At 41.6% G+C, this 23,115-nt stretch overlaps 1 protein-coding gene across 1 annotated transcript in view; it reads right to left on the reverse strand.

The window, feature by feature from the left end:
- The window catches only part of FMN2 (formin 2), a 265,037-nt gene that overhangs the window by 169,641 nt on the left and 72,281 nt on the right, over nucleotides 1–23,115 (reverse strand). The window contains exons 5-7 of the mRNA XM_074989102.1: nucleotides 20,021–20,161; nucleotides 19,690–19,778; nucleotides 421–2,052 (exon numbers count right to left, since the gene is read on the reverse strand). Of these exons, the coding sequence (XP_074845203.1) occupies nucleotides 421–2,052; nucleotides 19,690–19,778; nucleotides 20,021–20,161 (1,862 nt within the window). The remainder of the gene's footprint in view (nucleotides 1–420; nucleotides 2,053–19,689; nucleotides 19,779–20,020; nucleotides 20,162–23,115) is intronic.

Consider the following 23,115-nt stretch of genomic DNA (forward strand, 5'->3'; position numbering starts at 1 on the left):
AACAGGATGATGGTCAAAGTTATCCAGAAAATGTTGGTTCTTTAAAAAGATTTCTCAAACAGTTAAAGTATGTTTTCCCCACTCCACTGACCTCTTCTATAGAAAAAGGGTGTACACAGCATTTTCTACTAATATGTTCTCTATAGTTCATAAGGACAACACAGAAATATTGTCTTTGTAAAATAACTTTCACGGATAATCAGCAGTTCACGGTTAATTTTATCATACAAAATGCTATATGCAGCAGGCATTTTATTTAATTGCAAGTTAAAGTTAAAATTGCAAATATACTGAAAAAAAGCAATGTTATAGTGAACCATTTACAAAGACAATAAAGCACTTAATTAATTTCACTCTGTTACTGAAAAAAGTCTTGAAACAAAAACAAAATTCTTTATCTTCATGTTCTACATATTTTACCTTTTACTATGAAGCTGAATTCTTGTCCAATAAAGAGGCTTCATGGGTCGAGAAGGTTCTATTGCATGTTTCCTGCTCCCTTTTTCCTGATTCATACCCATTACTAATAAACCCACTGGTAGGGGAGGAGGAAGAACCCCACTGATTTGTGGAAAGCCAAAAGATGGCAAAAAGCTGTCTTGGACTGGTGGTTGAAGGGGAAGAGATGCCCCATGGGATGGCGGTGGGGTGAGAGGTGTCATTCCCATACCAGGCAAAGGCGGGGGTGGGGGAGGCACAACCGTGCCAGGCAAAGGAGGGGGTGGGGGGGGCATTCCCATACCAGGCAAAGGCGGGGGTGGGGGAGGCACAACCGTGCCAGGCAAAGGAGGGGGTGGGGGAGGCATTCCCATACCAGGCAAAGGCGGGGGTGGGGGAGGCACAACCATGCCAGGCAAAGGAGGGGGTGGGGGAGGCACAACCATGCCAGGCAAAGGAGGGGGTGGGGGAGGCATTCCCATACCTGGCAAAGGCGGAGGAGGGAGTGGCACAACTGCTCCAGGCAAAGGTGGGGGTGGGGGAGGCATTCCCATACAAGGCAAAGGAGGTGGGGTTGGGATACTAGCACCCGGCAAAGGAGGAGGCAGGGGTGGGGCAGGAGGTATTCTGGCGCCAGGCAGGGGTGGGGCGGGAGGTATTCCGGCGCCAGGCAAGGGAGGGGCAGGAGGTGGGATTCCCACACATGGAAGAAGTGGAGGAGCAGGAGGAAGTGACATTGTTTCATCAGGTAAAGGTGGGGAAAGAGGTGGTGGTTGTGGTGGCAACATTATGCCAGGCAAACAGGGGGCAAGGGGTGGCAGGGCTGTGCCAGCCAAGGGCAAGGAAAGTCCTGAACCAGGCAAAGGTGGTGGCGATGGAACACCTGCACCAGGCAAGTGGGATGTGAAAGAAGTGCCTCCTGCTCCAGGCAGGGGACTAGATAGTTCTGTGCCAGGCAATGGGGGTGGAATGCTACAAGTGGGTTCAGAGGATACAAAAGGGACACATTCATTGCAAGTCGTACTCTCAGTACTTTGAGCTTGATGAGGAGGTGGCGATACAGTTGCTTCTTGAAACAAAGAGAACAAATCCATGCCAGGGCCTGGATGAGATGGCTGTGATGTACTTTGTGGTGTCTGGCTTTCATCCAGCTGCATCGAGACTAGTTTTGGTGACAAAATTAAAGATATTTCAGAACAGTACATGGGATGTAGTTCAAGAGTTGGCAATTGGTGAGATGGCTGTTCAGTTTCATCCCCTTCATGCTGGGGAGAAGACTGTGGCAGTAGGTTGGCTGAAGGCATTGTGCGCAAAAAACAATCTTCTACAGGTGAAGTTTGCACTGATTTTACTTGTAAAACAGTTTTGGGTAGAGCACTCTCTTCATTTGTTTGAACATCCATGGTACCACCTTCCACACAAACTGGGCGTCCACTGTCACTCTCTTGGTCCCTGCAAGGAACTTGTACTGCTGTTGTTGGGAACTGTCTCTCCAGTTCTGCAATTTTGGTCCTCAGATCCTCAATGGTTTGCTCCAGTTGTTGGATTACATTAGCACGCTCCTCACATTTCAATTGAAAATCATCCTTCAAAAACAAAAGATAAGTCAATACACTGAAAGAGGAGAAACAATTAAGTGTTGCTTTAGTACATTGCTACTGTTCATGATAAACTGAGTAAACTAACTATACATACATCATTCAACCAAAAATAAATAAAGGGAAAAGATTATGGCACCTATTTTTAAAAGAATGCAATCATAATAGTTTTCATGAACAAGTTCTGAACACAGCAAGTCCTGCATGTTGAATCAAGTAAGTTACACAGCATATCATTTCATCTATTTGAAACATAGCTAACTGGCAAGAAAAAAAATATAAAATACAATTAAAAACAGCTACTTCTCACCCAAAGTTCAGAAAGCATCAAACCTGTCATGTTTAAGGGCACAAAACAACCATTAGCAATCACTGAAGCATTGGGAACTGGATGCTGTTGGAAACAGATTAATAACGTATATGAATACTCCTATGTTCCTCAATACATACCAGTAATGGAGTGTATTCTGTTTAAATGGAGATGTGCTTTATCAAAATATGTCCCAAGAAAACAATAAGATCCAATGAAAGTGAAAGGTGACAATTTTTTTTTTTTTTTTTTTTTAAATCAGGACCATAATCCAGGAAACAAAGAGGGCAATAGTTATGTCAGAAACTCTGAAGTATTTTCATACACGTTTTCGGATAGAGATTTAAGTGAAAAGTTGAATATATTTTTATTTCTTCACTACTATATTGTGTTAAGTTCGATAGGTATTTTTAATGGTATCCTCTCTTGACTTGGATAACAGATTGTAACAGAAAGTAAGTATGGTAAATTGTTTATACACACCTTAAGCAGAGGTATAGTTTATTTTTCTACTCTTTGCAATATATTTCCTTTGTGATCTTGGGCAAATTATAACATTTTTTTGCCTTTTTCTGTACCTTCTGTAAAATGGTAAACCTCACAGGTTAAATTCAGGATTCATCCATGAACGTGAGTTACTAGTCTAAGGGTACATTTACACTTATGGGAAGACCAACACACTGGTGGTCAATCCTCCTGGGCTGGATTTAGTGTGCCTAGAGGGGATAGGCTAAATCAAATTGTCATGGCAACACCATCAACTACAATACTCCTGGAAGTTGCAAGGCACAAGAGAAGTCAATGGGAGAGTTTCTCCCGTTTACCTCCCTCTATGTGGATGATGGCAAAAATTGATTTTAGATAAGTCAACTCCAGTTACTCAATTCTTGTAGCTGTATTTGCCTATCTAAAAATTGATTTTTCCTCTGACCAGGCCTCAGACTTTATGATGAGGGGTACCAGAGAAGTGTCTGTAAAAAAATGTCCAATACCTATGAGAGTAACAGCTTTCATTTATCTTTCAGTCAGGAAGACAATGCTTGTAATGTGATACTATGACAAGAAAATATTTAACCAAAAAAAAAAAAACTCTCTCTTTGTTGGAAGCAAGGTTTTCACTACCAATAATGTATGTTCATAGCTTACTAACAGCTTCCACACTGTTTTCTGAAGACAATCTTTCAGGTACATAGGTATGTATGTTTGTATGTATGCATGCATCTTGGGATTTTCCAGTTTTCCCTGGAGCAGACACTAAAATGAAATAAGTGCTTTAACGCAGATTGTTGTCTGCTCTCAAGCAACTTACATCAAGTTACTATGCTTTCTCTCACAGAAAGTCTGAAGAGTCATCTGTATCTAGAATTATGAACACCAGCAAATGGTTCCCTCAATCAGATTTTAACATTGTAGATAGCAATTTAAAGGAGGACTGGGTCACTATATCTGATGGACAGTAGACTGCCCAGCCAATAAATATGCTTTAAACAGTAGTCTAGAAAGAACGGCTAAAAACAGTTTAATGTATTGCATAAATCTCAATTACAGGATATTCTTATGATATCTTAGTGATTGCATTTTAACGGGATGCATAATCTATTCTATTAGCAACATTTTTGTTGAAATATTTTATTAAAATACAAAGGACACATGTTTTAGATTAGAATATGATCAAGTATGATGTATAGAATATTACAAAACTTCAACCATCACCATTACTCTGATCTATATACATTAATGTAAGATCAATTTTGTAGAAACAAATAAAATATGTACTTTTTAGGACTATTATATATACAAAATACTTATAAAATTCAAACATTAAAACTTAAGAATTCACTTAAGAAATATGACCACCCATTTTTAGCCACTGTAATATTAACTGGATCCCACTTTTAAGTTATTTTATGTTTAAATAATATTTAACCTATTGTTTTTATTAATAAAAGAGCCTTCCAATTTGAATCTAAAGGAAAGATTTCATCCCTGCCATAAACCTAAATAAGTTAATGGAATTAGAACAGAAATTAATTTGGTCCATTTTATTTGAAGCTAACATTCTAAGAATATTTAATAAGGCAATGATTAATCTCTTGGGGAAGAATCACAAATGCTAATACTAATTCAGCACACAGGCCCACTTCCAAATCTGCTGTTTAATGTGTTTCCATATCCACGAACAAAATATATTGCTTAACTTAAAATTCCACCTGACCAGCAGGAACACACTGGAATTCCATGTTACACAATGGAATTCATTCTTTGTTGCTGCAAATATGTTGCAAAAAAGAAAGAAATTTTAAAGTTTCATGACTGCACTTAAAAAAAAAAGAAAAAAAAAAGAAAAAAACTTCATTGGGCAATTAAATGATGTGTTAAGAAATTACTCCAAAGTCAAACAAAATTGGATAGCTTAATTGAGGTGCTCTTCAAGTGAAGGTGAAGCAGAACTACATTCCAACATTTTGGAGTTTATTTTAGCCATCTTTTGAGATAGCAGGTTACACAATATGGAAGGGGTGGATTTCTTGTTGAGAGTTCTTACTTTTTCAGTCTAGCATGTTTTATTAATGAAGTACATTCTGAACACATGTAAACTTGGCCTAAATATTCTGATGTGTGTCAAGAGACTTATGCCAATTACATTTATTTGGGGAAAAATAGTATTTATATGCGTTGGTTATATAGCATTTGGAATTGTTTACTTTAACACCCAGATCCAAGATTTGTCTCAAGCTAGGACATCTTGTCTCAGTTAATTTTTTCAGGCCTCTCTCTCTTTTGCTCTACAAAGGGGATGAAAGCATTATTTTAAGAAAAACAAGACAATGATCTTCCACATACAAACAGATTTCGTTTTTGAAACATCTCCTAGAATGTCTTTGAAGGGTTGGTTTAGTTTATAGACTCTAAAAAACTCATTAGAGGAGCAGTAATTCTTCTTGTGAGTTCAGCCAGATACAAAACATTGACTCAGTCATATCTTTCAATTATGTAACATTCATACTAATAAAAAATGTCAAATGTTTAAGGATAATTTAAAATATGGGGTAAATAAAGGGAGCCCCCAATTTGAAATGCCAATATATTTTTGTCTGGTTATGGCCATTTACTTCTTCCCTTTAGCTCTTTTGCTGTAAGATGAAAAACATTCAGAATCTGCTTGGTACAACTGATGTACAGCTACATGAATTTCTATATCCAGTAATTCACAGGAAGGTTAATCCAAACTACCTTTGCTTTTAAAAGAGGCCATTTATTTATATTTGAATAAATCAAGATTTTTTTTTTAACCTCGCCCATTAAGATGACATCCCAAAGCTCTTTTAACCCTCCATCCCACAGCAAATGAAGTCCTTTCCCCATGCTTTAGGTTTCCCTTCTCTTCACAAAGAGTTTGAAATGAGACACACTGAAGTAAAACCAAGGTTTGTGAAAGTAGGTTATAGCATGCTTTTAATATCACTCAGTGTGAGGAAAGAATAGATGCATTGTTTGTTGAGGCTTAAAAATAGCCAATGACCATGAAAAACAAGGAAGCAAGCAAGTTTCTTCTGTACATGTAAACACAGACAAAAACGGCTTCCCAGGAACCTGAACAGTTTCCCCAGGTAAAACACTGATCATCAGAAAGGTCCACATTAAACTCCAAATGATAACTGCACAGCAGAAAACTGCATGTCTTAAAAGATGCTTGTGGGATTTCTGTCTTGCTTACTTCTACTCAGAGCATGGGTACTTTGAGGTAGTCTTCTTTCTGTAAAGGAAGAAAGAAAAGTGGACGCTTAAGCCCCATGTTACCCAGGTGACATGGAGCATGTGTGATTCAAGAATGGTAAGAAGAAAGTCTGTATTAATAGATATTCCTGAGAAAGTAATCTACATTTAGCTTCTAAAAATAAACAGAGCTACTCTTCTTAAAATCAAAGATAATCAGTAATCTTTCCAGAACAAGGGCACATTACTTTCTATTTTTGCAAATTAACATTTTCCAGGGGCCTTGAATGTTGAATAGGTAGCTGTGTTAGTCTCTATCCTAACAAAACTATAAAGGAATCATGTAGTCTGTGCCCCTAGAAAATAAAAAAAGCAGTCATGCAGCACTTTAAAGACTAGTAAAATAATTTATTAGGCGATGAGCTTTCACGGGGCAGACCCACTTATTCAGATCTGAAAAACTGGGTCTGCCCCACAAAAGCTCATCACCTAATAAATTATTTTGTTAGTTTTTAAAGTGCTACATAACCTTTTTTTTTTTTTAGGTGAAGAGATTAAAAGCTCCCAAGCTGCATTTGTCCATGTCTCCGAATCTCCAGCAATTTGTTATGTAGTGTTCTAGATGAAGTTGCCTCTTTGAGAGGGATCTGTAATTAGACGCTAAGTCTGCATTTTTCAGTTGAGATTTTATCCAAAACTGCATTGTGTTGGTTCTACCAGGTTCGCAGGAAGAACACACTCTTTTTACCATTCTGTCTACAGAAAAATATGTTTTTCCCAGGAAAAAAAGATATGATTGCAGATCTTGCTCATTTGTGACCAAACAGCACAGCATAAATTACAATCCAGTTTAATCATCTGAGTTGAGAAAACTTTGGACCAGTTGTCAGTTTATCAAGTTTTAAAATCTGTTCTGAGAGCCTTGAAGCCCAGCATAAAGAAAAGAAACAAGATATTTTAGCAGCTTAGTCTCCAGTGCTACAGCTGGAGTTGTTGGATGCTATTAAATGAGATGTTACTACTGAGCACGTACTCTTTTCATGTTCAATAACACTTCGCAAGAAATATCAAATGGCTCCACCCACTTGCCTTATGACATACATATTCTTGTTTTACAGCGGGAGACACTGAGCTGGAAACTGACTACTTTGTCCAAGGCTTCAGGGAAAATAATTATCTGATATCCTGATTCCCAATCTCTTGCTCAAATTATGACAGCACCTTTCTTTTCCTTATGTATCAGCATTCCACAGGTTTGGGAAGGGAAGTACCCAGAGGAATATCACATATTCTCTAGGATTTGGCCATTTTTGGCAAAAAAACAGACTAGCACAGTAGTAAATGTTTTAACAGCATTGGAAGATTTACTTTGCTTCACTGGTTTGATTAAATCAATGATTTAAGACTTAATTTTCCCCAAACTAATTTTGGTTCTAAAGTTGCTAATAGAATGAATTCCTCTTTTGCATTCTGACTTAGAAGCCTGTATTTCCTGACACAAAACATTTTATAAAGACTTGTAACTTTAGGGCTCTCCCTCCAGTTCCCTGTATTTGTGGTGGTGTATTTATTTTTCCAAGGACTACAGGGAAATCTAGTGAGAACAAGAGATCTATGTGAAACTGTGAATTAATGAAATAATGAGCACTTTGCTGACTTGTCCATTTACTTGCACTGATGGGGATGGGAATAGAAAGAGGTTCCAGAAAGTGAAAGGCTCTATGAAGGATACAGAAAATATTCCTGCACACCATGTGTGAACTTTTTGAATAAGTTCAGACTCATGCAATTCAAAAAGCTATCAACAGAGTGCCTCTGCAGTTCCCCAAAACATAACAAATGAAAACCTGAGTTTCAAAGAGGTTTGCTGTACAGGGAATTGCTAACATTCCTCTGTCTGAAACATATTGGTCAGATCATTCTGCCTTTTCTTTTTTTTTGCCGGGGGGTGGGGTGGGTTGATTTTCTGCTGATTTAGTGAAATAAGCTATAGCCATGCTGCCTGATAGAAGCTGTATGTAACAAGACCAAAAGGTAGCCTTCCAAACTGTGAGAAGTTTGCATTTATTTATTCCCAGTGACATCTAACAAGTGCTATACCCAAAACAGCAAGTAGTTAACTAAGCCTCTCACCACATGATTGTTCTATTCCATATAGGTCCTCATGCTCACCACACTGGAATGGCAGATCAAGTGGAAGATTAAGTAACAAGGTTAGCACACCATGTTTTTGTTCTCTCACCCTCTCACCAGGAGAAGAGTGGACAATGAAATATTTTGTTATGGTAGGCCTTTGAAAAATAAATCATAGATTAGTTTCTTAGAGAAAGCAAAGTCAAAGAAATCCACCTGATCTTTGGAGGCAAAGGTTTGCAATGATCCTTAGCTTCTGAAGCAGGTCATTGCACAATCTCAGGCTTGGCCAACGAAAAAAGCTGTTTCTGGCACAGACAAGTTGTACATTTGTTCTGTGATAAGAGGCACAGCATTACTGACCACAGTCTTCATCCCAGTGTTTTAGGCAATCTTTTGGCTAGCTTAGGCGCAGGCATTTAGCACTTTGCAGACATGAACTGAGGGCTTGACTGTGTATCAATACTCTATGGGAACAAATTCGAGAACAGGAGTGGGCTCACAGCAACCTCTGTTGCTGAGCAGATGTGCTGCAAAGTTTGATAATGGTTGGTGTTTTCTAAACATAAGAGGTTTCATGCCAAGGCATATCTCACTGATATATTCCAGCTAAGAGGAAACAAAACTTGAGAAACAGGTCAAGTCACATCTTCCTAGATGGGACAAAGTCTTTTAGACCAGCCAGAGATGGCTGAAAGTATTGCATATGTTCCTATGTGACATAGCTTTGCATCAGTGATGAATCGAACTGACTAATGGTGACTGCATGCCAAAAGGCAGAGTGCCCTGTGGCTGCAAACTCTTCAAAATACTTTCTTCTGCTGACTAGACTTACTTCTGTCTTGCCTGAGTTTAGTATTAACCAGTTTTTCTTTACCCTGCTGTTAGGATTTGTAACTGTGACAAACAGATTTTAGAGAAGGCTAAGACTCCACCTCCTGACACTGATGTATTCTTTTAGCTCAAGGAAAGATTTTGGGCACAGCTGTGGCATCTACAAAGAAACTCAGAAAGGTGGAATCCCATAAACTGGGGGAAAGGGAGGGAGATAAACAAACTTTTCTACATTTACAAGAAATCCAAAGATTATTAAGTCTGGTCTATACCTAAAACTTAGATTATCCTAGTAACATTGCACGTCTGTGAAAAATCCTCGCTCCTGTCTTCCAATGACCTAGCTACCTACAGCAGTGGAAACAAAACCCAATCTTTCAGAGTCTATGCTACTGTGACACTTTAGCACTTGTAGTGCAGACATACCCCTAGTAAGCGCAGTAGGAAGGAAATATGTCCTTTTAGGGCTCCCCCTCATTCTGCTACAATCAAGAATCTCAAATGAGTTGGTTTAAAACTCTACACACCTTAGATAAATCGGTTGTCTCCTCAACACTTTCAGCATCCTGGGGACAAACATATCAGGCAAGCATTATTACCTTCTATTTAAATGGAACTTCTTTCCAAGTTGGTTACATTTTGTAAATTCAGTGACCAGGAATGCCAAGCAGAGATTTTGCCTAGGTTTGTTTATGCCAGGAAGTATTGTATTATAATGAATAATTTAAGGCTTTGAATGTGCTCATCTGATATAGCTGGCTAGTCACATGCTGGTGAGGAGGTCTGAAAACAGGACAAGATCAGCTAGTGGACTTGGGAATACATAGAAAACATAGACAAGCTGTTGTTTCTATCTGGCCTGGAAATTTCCTTAGTTTCTTTGTCACCCACTCAAATATGAATTGTGTGCATATTTGAGAAGCACGTGGGGGTAGGAGAGGTTAATCTTTACCATATTTGAACACAGAAACTTAGATTACCCACTGTTGCCAGTTTGGATGCTCTAACTAGTGACCAAAGAGGATCTGCCATAATAGGGCTAGAAAAGCTTAAGGCTTCTAGCTTATGGAGCAACAATACCATTCTTACCTCTGCCAACACTTTGTGAATGTGCGATAATCCTGCCTCTTGGTAAAGCAGATGGGTTGAGGATGAAGGACTTCTTAAAAGGTCAAGAGATGTACACTGTTGGCTCTCTTTCCTGCTTGACATGAGGTAACTAATTCATAGATTTACATAAATCATCTCCTTTCTTTTCTTCTTTTATGTAAATTTGTCCTATGTAGGTAGGTAGGAAGGTGAGTTTTTAGAGTACCAAGTCCAGAAATTTTGGCTAAGCTTTCATCCACTCCAACTGACACCTCATCTGCCCTAGAACTGAAAACATAGCACACTTTGACCAACCATTAAAAAAAAAAAAAGGGGGGGGGAGGGCAGCAGACTGTAGCACTTCAAAGACTAACAAAATCATTTATTAGATGATGGTTTGGCCCACAAAAGCTCATCACCAAACAAATCATTATGTTAGTCTTGAAAGTACTACATTTCTAGTGATTTGTTTCGTTGGAATACAGACCAGCACAGCTACCTCTCTGTTACTATGGCCGTGTCTACACTAGCCCCAAACTTTGAAATGGCCATGCAAATTGCCATTTCGAAGTTTACTAATGAAGCACTGAAATGCATATTCAGCGTTTCATTAGCACACGGGCGGCCGCGGCGCTTCAAAATTGATGCAGCTCGCCGCCGCGTGGCTCGTCCCAACGGGGCTCCTTTTCAAAAGGACCCCGCCTACTTTGAAGTCCCCTTATTTCCATCTGCTCATGGGAATAAAGGGACTTCGAAGTAGGCGGGGTCCTTTCGAAAAGGAGTCCCGTTGGGATGAGCCGCGTCAATTTCGAAGCGCCGCGGCCACCCGCATGCTAATGAAGCACTGAATATGCATTTCAGTGCTTCATTAGTAAACTTCGAAATGGCCATTTGCGTGGCCATTTCGAAGTTTGGGGCTAGTGTAGACACGGCCTATTTGACCTACCATGCGTGTTAACATTTTGACACACTTAAAGGAGATGACCCTCCACAAGCTGGGCTACAGACAAATAGTTCCTTTTTGAATACATTGCCCCACCTAAAATAGAACCAGGGACTGTCTGTAACCTAGCTTGCAAGGGTTTGTCCCTATATATGGTCTCACTAGCCACAGATTAATTTATTTTCTCTTTGGAATGATTTTCTTAACCATTATTGATGGGAGTTCACTTCTTCTAAGCCAGGTATGGAGAGGAAGCCTACAATCAATTTTAAATTTCTTCTCCTGAAGCTCCAGCATGGGGCTGCAGAAGCAATTGTTCAGGAGCTTGAAGGGTTGACTTTCCCTCATTTTAGGCAACTTTCCCCCTACCTTCTTAAAAATCTTCCTTGGGCTACAGTGGCATGGAAGGTGTGGGGAGAAGAGGAATCAAAAAACCCAGGAACTGTGGGTAACACAGCTCACTTCTCTCCACTAAGAAAAGCAAATATAGTAGGCAACCAGCTTGGCTTACAAGGGAAATCCTTGGCAAGCTTACACTCAAAAAGGATGCATATAAGAAGTGAAAACTTGGACAGATGACTAAGGACAAATATAAATATATGGCTGGAGAATGCTGATGAGTAATCAGGAAAGTGAAAGCACAAATGGAATTGCATCTGGCAAGGAATGTGAAAGGTAATAAGAAGGGTTTCTATAGGCATGTTAACAATATGAGGGTTATCAGGGAGGGTGGGGCCATTACCGGATGAAGGAGGTAGCCTGGTGACAGATGATGTGGGAAAGGCTGAAGCCCTCAATGCTTTTTTCTTTTTCTTTTTTTTTCTTTTTTGGCCACAGTCTTCATGGACAAGGTCAGCTCCCTGACTATGACACTATGCAATGCAGCCCTCAGTGGGGAAAGAACGTATTAAGAGATATTTAGAAAAGCTAGACACACACTGATACATGGGTCCAGATTTAATGCATCCAAGGGTTCTGAGGGAATCGGCAGGTGTCATTGAAGGACCTTTGACTATTACCTTTGAAAACAAGTGGAGATGGGGAGAGGTCCTGGATAATTGGAAAAAGGCAAATGTAGCACCCATCTTTACAAAAAGGAAAAGAGGACAATTTAGGGAACTATGGATCAGTCAGCCTTACCTCAGTTCCCAGACAAATCATGGAGGGGATCCTAAAGGAATCCATTTTGGAGCACTTGGAAGAGGGGAAGTGATCAAGAGTAGTCAACATGGATTCACCAAGGGCAAGTCATGCCTGACCAATCTGATAGCTTCTATGATGAGGTAACTGGCTTTGTGGACACCAGGAAATCAATGGATGTGATATACCTTGAATTTAGCAGAGCTTTAGATACAGTCTCCTACAACATTCTTGTCCATATGTTCAGGAAGTATGGATTGGATACATGAACTGTAAGATAGATAGTAAGCTGGCTTGATGGATGGGACTAATGGGTAGTGGTCAATCGCTCAGCGTCTGGTTGGCAGTCAGTTTCAGGTGGAGTGCTCCAAGGATCAGTTCTAGGGACAATACTGTTCAACATCTTTATTAAACGACCTGGATGAGGGAATGGATTGCATCCTCAGCAAATTTGCAGATGACACGAAGGTGGGGGGTCAGATAGATATACTGGAGGGTAGAAATAGCACCCAGAGTGACCTAGACAGATGGGAGGATTGGGCCGAAAAAAATCTGATGAGGTTTAACAAGGGCAAGTGCAGATTCCAGCACTTGGGATGGAAGAATCCCAAGCATTGTTACAGGCTGGGGATCGACTGGCTAGACAGCAGTGTAGCAGAAAGAGACCTGGGAATTACAGTGGATGAGAAGCCAGATATGATTCAACAGTAAGGGTTGATTTGATAGCAGCCTTCAGCTTCCTGAAAGGGGGTTCTAAAGTGGATGGAGAAAGATTGTTCTCTGTGGCAACATACGGCAGAACAAGGAGCAATGATCTGAAGTTACAGAGGGAGAGGTGTAGGTTGGATATTGTGGGACCAGGAAGCCCTGGTGGCGAGGAATGGGCTGTGAGTCTGCAGAGCTTAAGAGAGATTAAAAATCATAACTTTTTTTTAAATTTTAGGTCTTAGTCTATTTTTAAAAACTTATGAAATGTTCCCATTCCCATTTATGTCTGTCAGGTTAAATATACTAGCTGCTTGTATATTTTTAGGATCCAGTACTAACTCAGGCACCACTGTCTGAATCAGAGTAATATATGTTCATTTACATCAAAAAGTACCTTGAGGGTTCTGCTAGGAAACACCTGCAAATTCTCTACAATTCCCATCTAAGGCTACATAGTTGCCATCTAGTGGTTGAAAAGTGGCACTTCAGGATGCTGTCTCCTTATTTCTGGCTTGTATTAACTTGCTCTTAGTCATTATTTCAGGTTCCTTAGAACTCCTGATATTAGCAGAAACCAGAAGATCAGCTGCTCAAGTCAGATATTGATAGATGAGAGAATATTACATCTCCCATGTTAAGTTGTTTTCCAATACCCTTTTCCTCATGTACATTTTCTTGGGAATCAGCTTTTGAAAGTACAGTATTCTAAAGGACATCTTTAAATGTATTCTCTTAAAAATATAAAAGACAAACTGGATCCATTTGCGTTCCAGACTTGTAAAACAGGAAATATTTGCAACCATTTCTCAAGAACCCTTATGAACCAAAGAGAAAATTAATCTAAAATTTGTATCAACAGCTGATGAAGTGGTTTTTTACCCACAGAAGCTCATGCCCAAACAAATCTTATAGTTTATAGTGTGCCTCAGGACCCCTTGCTGTTTTTGCGCACACACACTAATACAGCTAACCCCTCAGATTTAAAACATTTAAGAATGGATGCTTGTACTAGTTGAGGAAAATATATAGTTATTTCTTATACTGGAAATTACTGTAGGAAAAAAAAGTGAAAGTTTTCAAGAATGTCTAAAATATAATTCTCTCCTGTGGCAACTCTGAAGTGTCAAACTTCAAAGTGCCAGCATGGGGAGTAAACACACTTCAAAGTGTCTGCAGCTACACACATGCTGGCATTTCGAAGTTTGATGTTTTGAAGTTGGCGCAGGGGAGAATTAACCTAATGAAGTGCTGCGTATTCACTGCAGTACTTCCTTGGGAATCTCCCATTGCTCTGATTAACATGCCCCCTTCAAAGTTGGGGGGCAAGTGTAGACCCAGTCTAAGAGAGGGTTTTGGATTTCAGTCGTTGGTGTGAATCTTTCAGTAGCAGCTGTTGTTGGGGCCGTGAAGTGCCTTTACTCCCCATGCTGGCACTTTGAAGTTTGAAGTTGTTAGGTCCATGTAATCCACTGAGTCACACTGAACACTTCTTTCCTCTCTGTCCATCTTTGATTAAGCATGGGGTTAGTTAGTAAATTTAAAACAAAAATAAGAAACTGTTCACCTGAGAGTAAATACTTGTGGGACCCTCAGCCACTGTGGGTCCCTCAGGGCTGATTAGGCCAACTTCGGCGTAATCTATTTGATCTAGAATTAGAGTGTGTAAATATCTTTTTTTTTTCGCCCACAAAACTTGGTTTTATTTTGTTCAGGTTGAAGGCAAAATGATTGTTTTAAAACAATCTGCTGCCACCCTCCAAAAGTTACATATTTTCATTCAGGACAGTAAGGACCAACTGGAAGGATCATTTTCAGATTTGGACTGATGTTAATTGGCAGGGTGCAGTGGAGAAGCTTGAATTGTCATGGGGGCTGCCTATGGCAGCTGTAGATCTGCTATTTTAGTTTCTAGTGCCCTTTATTTGTACATAAACATTACATTTGGCATAGTAAAATCTTTACCATATCTGAATGCCAGATTTAGTTCCATTTGCTGAGGATGCAGAAGCAATATTTGGTAAGGCTGTTATACCCTTTCCTTCCAAAAACAAAACAAAACACAATACAATCTGTCTCACTCCATCATTAGTCCCCTACTGGACAATTAAATCCTGGTGACCACCCTGCACAGAGCACACCCTACTTTACTTTCAGTTTAATACTCTGAAATCTACACCAGTGATTTTCAACCAGTGTGCCACAAAACACTGGTGTGTGGGGACAACTGTCCAAGTGTGCCATGAAATTGTTGCAGTCACTGTGACAGGGGGTGGGGACATGGGGACTGATGACCTCATGCCAGCTGGTATTCAAGCAGAAAGGCTGCCAGAATTCATCAGTTCCCCTCACTGCTGGTACACAGTTGGTCAATTCCTCACCCCCGCACACCCACATGCTGGCTCTTTGCAAAATCATCATGAGGGGAAACGCTGATCCTGCAGGACCCTGCCCTTGCCAGGCAGCAGTTGAAATGCTCCTTCCCAGCCTCAATGAGCTGGCAGGGCATTCCACCCCACTCCCTGCTGTGGCAAGGGGGAGGAAGGGAGGGAGGGAAGACGGGACCTTGCTGGAGCTGGGAAGCAGTTTAAATGTTGCGTCCCAGCTACAACAAGCTGGTGGGGAGGGGGAAGCCTGCTTTCTGGAGCCAGCCCCGCACTCATGAGTAACTGAGTAGCAACTGAACATCAACATGGTATTGAGCAGATTTTGAAAATCTGACTGTGTTCACTGTCTAACAGTGTGTTCTGTGGTGAATTTAAACATTAATGAATTTGATCCTTGTTTAGCTTGTTGTATGCATATCTATGTTACAAAACTCTCCAGTAAGAATGTGATGTTAATCAGCAAACAATTCAGTTGAAGAAAGTGGGCGTGCCATGGAATTGTTTGTCTCGTGCCATATTACTGAAAAGGTTGGGAATCACTGATCTATATAGTAGTAACCGAGCTTTCTGAGAGGACAGGCTATCCCAATGGCTATGCTGGTGGCTTCCACACACACTCCCCTCCCGGCTTACCAGCAGGATCCACATAAGGAGTGAAGGGAGCAGGGTCCTCTTGGTGTCTGTGTTGAGCAGCTGAATGAGGAACATGATTAGAAGCCAAGCAAGTAATTTAAAAAAAAGCCACCAAGCACCTGTTGCTTTCCCACCTCAGACTCACCTAGCTAGGGCATGTTTCTGAAGTGACACAGGTGTCTGGTAAATCCATCACCAGTGTTACACAAGACAATCATACAGATGAAAGTCTTGGAACATATACTGGGTCTGTTTTCCTTGCCGCTTTTGTTGCTCATCCCATGCAGCCAGAATGGTCTTTCCTCCCCTGAGAAATCTTTCAGAAGCCTCAGAGGCTGATCCCACAAGCGGGGAATCACTACTCAGTAGAGATAGCCCAACCTCAAACAAGCTGTTCAATCCAAGGACCATCTTTCCTGAACTTCAGGGTACTGTTTTGGCCAATTAAAGCACGTTTCCTGTCACAAGGCTATTTGGATTTGATTTTATAAGAATGCTCATTGAATCTCTTGGCATTTACAACTGGTATTTTGTTGATCATTTCTTCAAATACGATGATGACACTAATCCTTCAAGATGTCTGAAGTTTGCTTTTAAGTCTCAAGATCTGAAGCTTCCATTTGCCACTTTTACATCCTTTAACATTTCTTCTTATTATCTTTGTGTTACCAAAGATCTATGCAAAGTATTACAAACAGGACTCCTCAGCTGAGCCAGGAAGACTGCGCTTCATCAAGAGCAATGAATTCTGGGGAGATGCTCCATGAATTAGACTAAATCTTTTGAAGTAGAAAAGTGTCAGATAATATGAGATCATCAAAGCTGTACACTTCATTGCTATTGTTGCAAATGGATCAACAGGTCATGCAATACAAGTCAGTTTTAAGTGACTGAGAGCAGCCAAAATTATTTTATACTTTAGCTAGCAGTACTTGGGGAAGTTCATTATGTTCTAAAAGGACCTATATTTTTGTTGAGGGATTATTTGTTGGTTGGGTTAGAGATGGACCAAACAAGTCAATAAAAGGGTCAGAAAGTCTAGGGCATGGGAAACTCAAAAGTTCTCGATGACCAAATATTTAGCTACAAAAACAATATTTAAAAGGATGTTATTATATAACCAAGATCTTTAAAAATTGCATAGAGCCACCATTCTTCTCTCCTCCTGAATTTGGATTACTTAGGAGAACTCCTCCTCAGCAAAATGATAAATTCCCTTTTTGTGGTTACCTTTAAATAACGTGTCCTGCACCATAATGTTGCATTTATGTTATTTTCCCCGATAAGTGTTCAACTCATGTCTAATGAAGGATTATCAAAATATTTAGGAAGCAGAGTATTTAAAGAGGTTTTTTTAAGACTATAAGGAACTGAAGGTTTTGAGTTTTCTCTTTTCAATACCGAATATCTACTATTTAGCATATAAGGTGATCCATTTTAGAACAAAAACAGGTCTATAAGCAGTCATGTTGCACATAAGACATCTTTTCTTCTACAGTAAACTCTTTCATATCCAGCATTCTATTATCCAGAGCTCTTAAATAACTGGCATTTTAATCATAAGTAAATTTTAGTTACATTCTCCATAAGTACAGTACAGTGAAAGTAAATGTAAATAAATACAGCAAATACAGTATATGTTTACAGTGTACAATACTGCTGTTTTGGTAAATAAAGTACTCTGCATACATTTTTGTTTCTTAATGTCTTACCTTGTTTTTCTTCAGTGCTATACATTCCTAGTTGTACATCTCTATTATCCAGAATATTTAAATATCCAGCATCCTCCCAGGATATGAAAGAGTTAGCTTTACTACTATTTTTGTTGTGGGCCATCGCATATGACTTTGGAAACATTAATTGGGTGGTTAGAGGACCACACCTGCAGGTGACACCTGGCACCCTCCTCTGTGGAGAGTCCCACGAGCCACACGAGTTTACTGGGGGACCCTCAGGCTGCACGGGCAGGGACTTCCCATGTCCAACCCTTCCCCTCGCATGCTAGCCCATTCCCAGGGGAGCACCAACGGCAGCACAATCGCCAAGACATCATGCTGCATGGGCCATCATGCCAGAAACAGGGGACACCGCTCTGCGTGCATCCCTGGGACATGGCCATCCCTTGTGTCCAGAGTGGGGGTAGCTGACCAAGGGGCACTGGGGGCATGGCACATAAGGTCAGGATGTGCTTCTGAACCCTCTCCCTCCACCCCGTCTTACAGCAGCTCCCTCTGAGACCTGGGAGAGCCGGACAAGGAGCTCAGGCCCTGCCAGCCCCATCCAGACTGGAGGGCCTGCTAGTCCCACATCCGGGCCTGGACCAGCTCCAGCACCAGCACTGGCAGGCATGCAGCTATGTGTCCAGAGGGCCCAACGCCAGGGCTGCGATGAGGAGGCTGCAGCCTATACAGTCTCCCTCCAGCACCAGAATATATTGGCTGAGAGGTGGCTGGCCCTGGATGAGGCCAAACTTAACAGATGATGGGACATGTTGGGGGAGGCGGTAGTGATGCCCTCGCAAAGCTGCCCCCAGCAGCTCCTGTCCCAGCTGATGCCCTTGAGGCTCTAGCCACCCTAATTCCCCTGGCCTTTCTGCAGCTGCCCTCAGGAATCTCAGGGCCTGGTCTGTGGCCATGGCAGGCACCACGGAGGGCACCCACCCTGCGAATCCTCCCTCCCAGTGAGGCTCAGCCAATGGCCAACTGCCACTACCTCCCTGCGCTCCCAGGCCCATCAATGCCCAGACAGGGACCGCACACCTGGGGCAGGACAGAGAGGGGTGGGGCAGGCAGGTGCTGGGGCTCATGGACCTCCACCCCATCCCTTGAGTAGGGCCCCCTCCATCCCTGTCCCAGTCCCCATTCAAGTTGGTATGCTCCCGTTTCCTGACCCCCATGTAAATAGTTGTACAGGTTTAAGTTTGAACATATGTTTATTGATTTCTACTTATCTTTTACATAATCTTGTTTGTTAGCAGTTTCTGGTTATAAACAAACAAACAAACAAACAAACAATCTTACAGTTTCCAAACCCCCGCCCCCACAACCCCGTGTCCCTGATTATTGAGGGTGGATGATTGAGGGTGGAGCGGGAGGCTGTGGGAGGGCTCAGGTGAGGGTCAATACTCCCCATGGGCGAATGCCTCCCTGAGTGCCTGGCAGATGCGGACCCCGTTGAGGTTGAGCTGCCAGACAAGGGCTGTGGCCAGCTGTTCGTATCTGGGGTAGGCTCAGCCATCCAGCCGTGGAACAGGGTCTCCTCATACACATCAATGAGGTTATGGAGGGCACAGCAGGTGTCCATGACCTATAGGACATTCTCCACCCCCACACTGAGGAATCTAAACCTCACCTTCAAGCAACCTTCAAGCAGCCAAAGGCACACTCCATGGGATACCAGGCCCATGTGAGCTGGGCATCAAACAGCTCTTGGGAAGGAGTGAAGCAGCCACTCAAGCCAGGGCTGCAGTAGGGTAGGCCAGATCGCCCACAAGGCAGGGTGGCATGGCAACCTTCCCAATAGCATGCTCCTGCTGGGGGACATAAGTTCCAGCCCTCCATCCAGTGGTACAAAATGGAGTTGCAAAGGACACGCGCACTGTGTGCCTGGCCTAGCCAGCCAACAAAGATGTCGGTGAACCTCCCTCGTCAGTCCACCACCACCTGGAGCATGAATGAATGATACCCATAGTGGACAGTTCTGTGGTCCAGGGCCTTAATGGGGATGTGCATCCTATCAACTACCCTGAAGCGCTAGGGTAACCTGAGCTTGACGAAGCCCTTGAAGACCATGTCCAGGCCCCCGAAGTACACAAGCCTCCACACCAGCATGTACTTGATGGCTATCATGACCTGCAGGGGACAGAGAGCAAGTACACTCATGAGTTTGCAGAGGGGTGTCCCTGCCCCTTCCTACAAGGCTCTACACGCCCCCCGCTGGTGCACCACTCTGGCAGTGGACCTGTGTTGGTTCCCTGGGACTAGGCCTACCCATCCCACCAGTCCAAGCCCTCATCCCATCCCCAAGGGTCCCCCTTGCCAGGCGGCCCCCTCCCTATTCCCCTAGCTGGGTTGGGGCCCGGAGCATGGCTTACCTTAAGGACTATGGCCTGGACGGTGAATGTACCCACACCAAATTGCTGCCCAATGGACCGGTAGCTGTCCAGTGTGGACAGTTTCCAGATGGCAACGGCCACGTGTTTCTCAGCAGAGAGAGCTGGCCACATCCAGGTGTCCTGCAATTGGAGGATGGGGGCAAGCCAGCTACAGATCTCCAGAAAGGCCTCCTTCTTCATCGGGGGGATTCTGCAGCCAGTGATCATTGTCCCACCAGTTGGTGCTAGTGGTGTGGGTCCAGAGATGTAGGATGGCCTGGAAGGCACCCAGCAAGGGCAGTGTTGGGTCAGGACTCACGGGCCTGGGTCTCCTTTGCCACAGAAGGCCAAGGAGGGTGGCCAGGAGAATGTCCAGCATCCAGTTAAGGGCAACCCTGTGGGTCTGCAGCTGCTGAGGGTCCATGACTGTTGACTAGGGAAGTCAAGACCAGGGACTGGCTCAGCCTTGCTGTGAGGAAGCATGGCAGGCCTCATCAGCTTGTGCAGGGAAGGGTTGTTGGGGAAGGGCCCTTTAATGGGCCAGGTGGCAGGCAGCCCTGAGGAGCTGTCTGGCCATGTGACCCTGTCCACGGCATTTCCTGCCCCATTTTTCCAGAAGATTGTCCATGCATGTCTAAACGCAATCTCCTGGAAGAAGGAGCAGTTCTTTTGGACCACGTTTTACATGTGGACGTGAGCTTCCAGAAGCCTATACTCCAGAAGCTGTCTTCCAGAGGATACTCTTCCAGAAGATTGTGCATGTGTAGAAGCAGTCTTAGTAAATACATTTAATTAAAAGAAAGGCTGAATAACAAAAGGATCCTGGGTTGAAAGTTGCAAAGACAGACAGAGGATTTTACCACATAGCTCATCAGTTTCAAAGGAAGTGGTGTGGCTAAATGCTGTAGTCACCTGTGAAAGCCTCATTACATTAAAGGCTGATCCCACACTTTTTTGCAATTAATGAGAACTTAGACAGTGAGGAGACATGGGTCAAGCCACAGCTGAAAAAAGGTACAGCAGATAAATACTTTATGATCACACTTTCTAACATTAAAGTTATTGCATAAAGTAAAAAGCAGAGAAAATTAGAGGAAATATGAGGAAGGTGACACAGGAGAAATATAATTATTTAGAAACCTACATGTTACCAAATAAAACTCAAGTCCTGGAATGTTGGGAATATAGGAGTAAGGGAATCTAAGAAAGAATGACCAAAATTGACTTGATTTGTTCATTGTATGGCCTTGTTTTCCAAAGAGCTCAAAAATACACCACCTCAGCAGAAAGAAATCCATTTTTATATCTTCAGCTGAAAACTTCTAAGGCTGCTAATGTATTAGACCTTCTTTTATTCAGTCTTCAATTTTACGAAGGGTGGGGGTTTTGTGTTTGAACTACAGCAATTTTCTGACCATCAGTATTTAATTAACTAGATTCTTTATTTCTGAATAGAAAAGTCACACAAAGGTTTGAAGTCATATTCCAAAAGCTATGATACCACATTTTCCAATGTGACAATCCACCATGTTGGTTTATTGTTTCTAACAATTCCTAGTGCTCTAGTACTTTACTTTTATGTTAATAACAAAACAAGCACATCTCCATTAAACCTGAATGTTTTGTTAGAGTAATGAGTTCCTTAGCGCTTTTGTTGTACTTAATTTTTATATAAATTTCTAGAATAACTAAAATAATGAATAATGAGAATATTTTGCAACAAAGACCACAATTTTTAGCTGTTTTTTGGTTAAAAGTTTCTTGAAAACAGATTTTATCTGCAGGCACAAATTAAATACATTCTATAATGGGAATACATTCTCTAATGATTTATTGGAATTGAGCACAGTAATTGCCTTTTAGGCTATATGGGGAAAATATTTTTTTGTTATTAAAACCTGCACAACAAGAAGAAAGAATAAAGGTTAGTAAGATACTTTACCACCACTCCACTGTGTGGTTTTTGTACAACTCATGTAACTAATGTCTTCTATAATCCAAATCTTAACTATATAAAATAAAGAACATTTAAAACAGATAAATTCCAGTGTTTTGTCATTCATTTGGCTCCAAAATCGCAACATTTTAAAGTATTAAAAAAAAAAACCCACATGTAACAAGATCAAATTTACAAAAATTGTGATTATTAAATTACATGAATTTTACTCAACATTTCTGACTATTGCATTCTAATAATTTTCCAATATTCTTCATGAATAACCCTCTTTAATCAATATACCAATTAATTTTTAGCAGAGATAATTGAACCAAGTAGTTATTTAAAAAAAAAAAAAATCAGGCAGACCTGAAACTTTGTTCATTCCCTGTTCCAAACCAGCTTTAGGGTTCAAAAATCAGTGTAGTTAAATTTTTTTTCTTCTTTCTACAGCTACACACTGGCATTTTTACTTCTTCACAATCCTCCAAAAGATTCATGCTCTTTCCTTCCAGACTCTCCAAACAGCATAATTTGGTCACTCATCATTTGTACAGTTCTGCAGCTTTTCATCGTGGAGTAAAAGTTAAGTGTGTTTCCCTAATCTCTAATCCCCAGTCTCCAAGGGGAGGTATATGAAAATATGACCCTCTGATTTTGCAAGAGCTCAGACTGTGGTAACTCAGCTATGGACATTTATGCTGTTAATATCTTCTAGAGGTAAAGCAGAGGAGGCCTACTTAGGCAATCTGACTTGCCAGGGATCTCACAGTGTTGGCAGGGATCTGTGCAGCCTGCAAAAGGGAGAAAGATGTACGTGTCTGCTCAAGAGATAGCCAAGGATCAGAAGCCTAGAGTTGGTCCCCCTCTGGACCACAGAAGGGGAACACACCTGCAGTACCCCAGAACTGTAATAGAGAGGCCCGAGAACACATCAAACACAACTCTAAAAATTGGGCCTTTGCAACCCTCTGACCTCATGGAGAGAGACTGAATCCACTGATAAGTGTAAGCAGGGGCAAAGCTTGGAAGAGTATAAACATCAGAAAGGAAGCACTGACTCAAAAGAGAGTTAATTTTGGGAAGCTTGTGAGATCGGGATGACGACATCTGTACTTGGGGTTTATTTTACTTTAATAAACCAGTCTCCAAAAGGGGC

This window comes from Carettochelys insculpta, chromosome 3 (assembly GCF_033958435.1).
Source record: "Carettochelys insculpta isolate YL-2023 chromosome 3, ASM3395843v1, whole genome shotgun sequence".
In the NCBI taxonomy this organism is placed as follows: Eukaryota; Metazoa; Chordata; order Testudines; family Carettochelyidae; genus Carettochelys; species Carettochelys insculpta.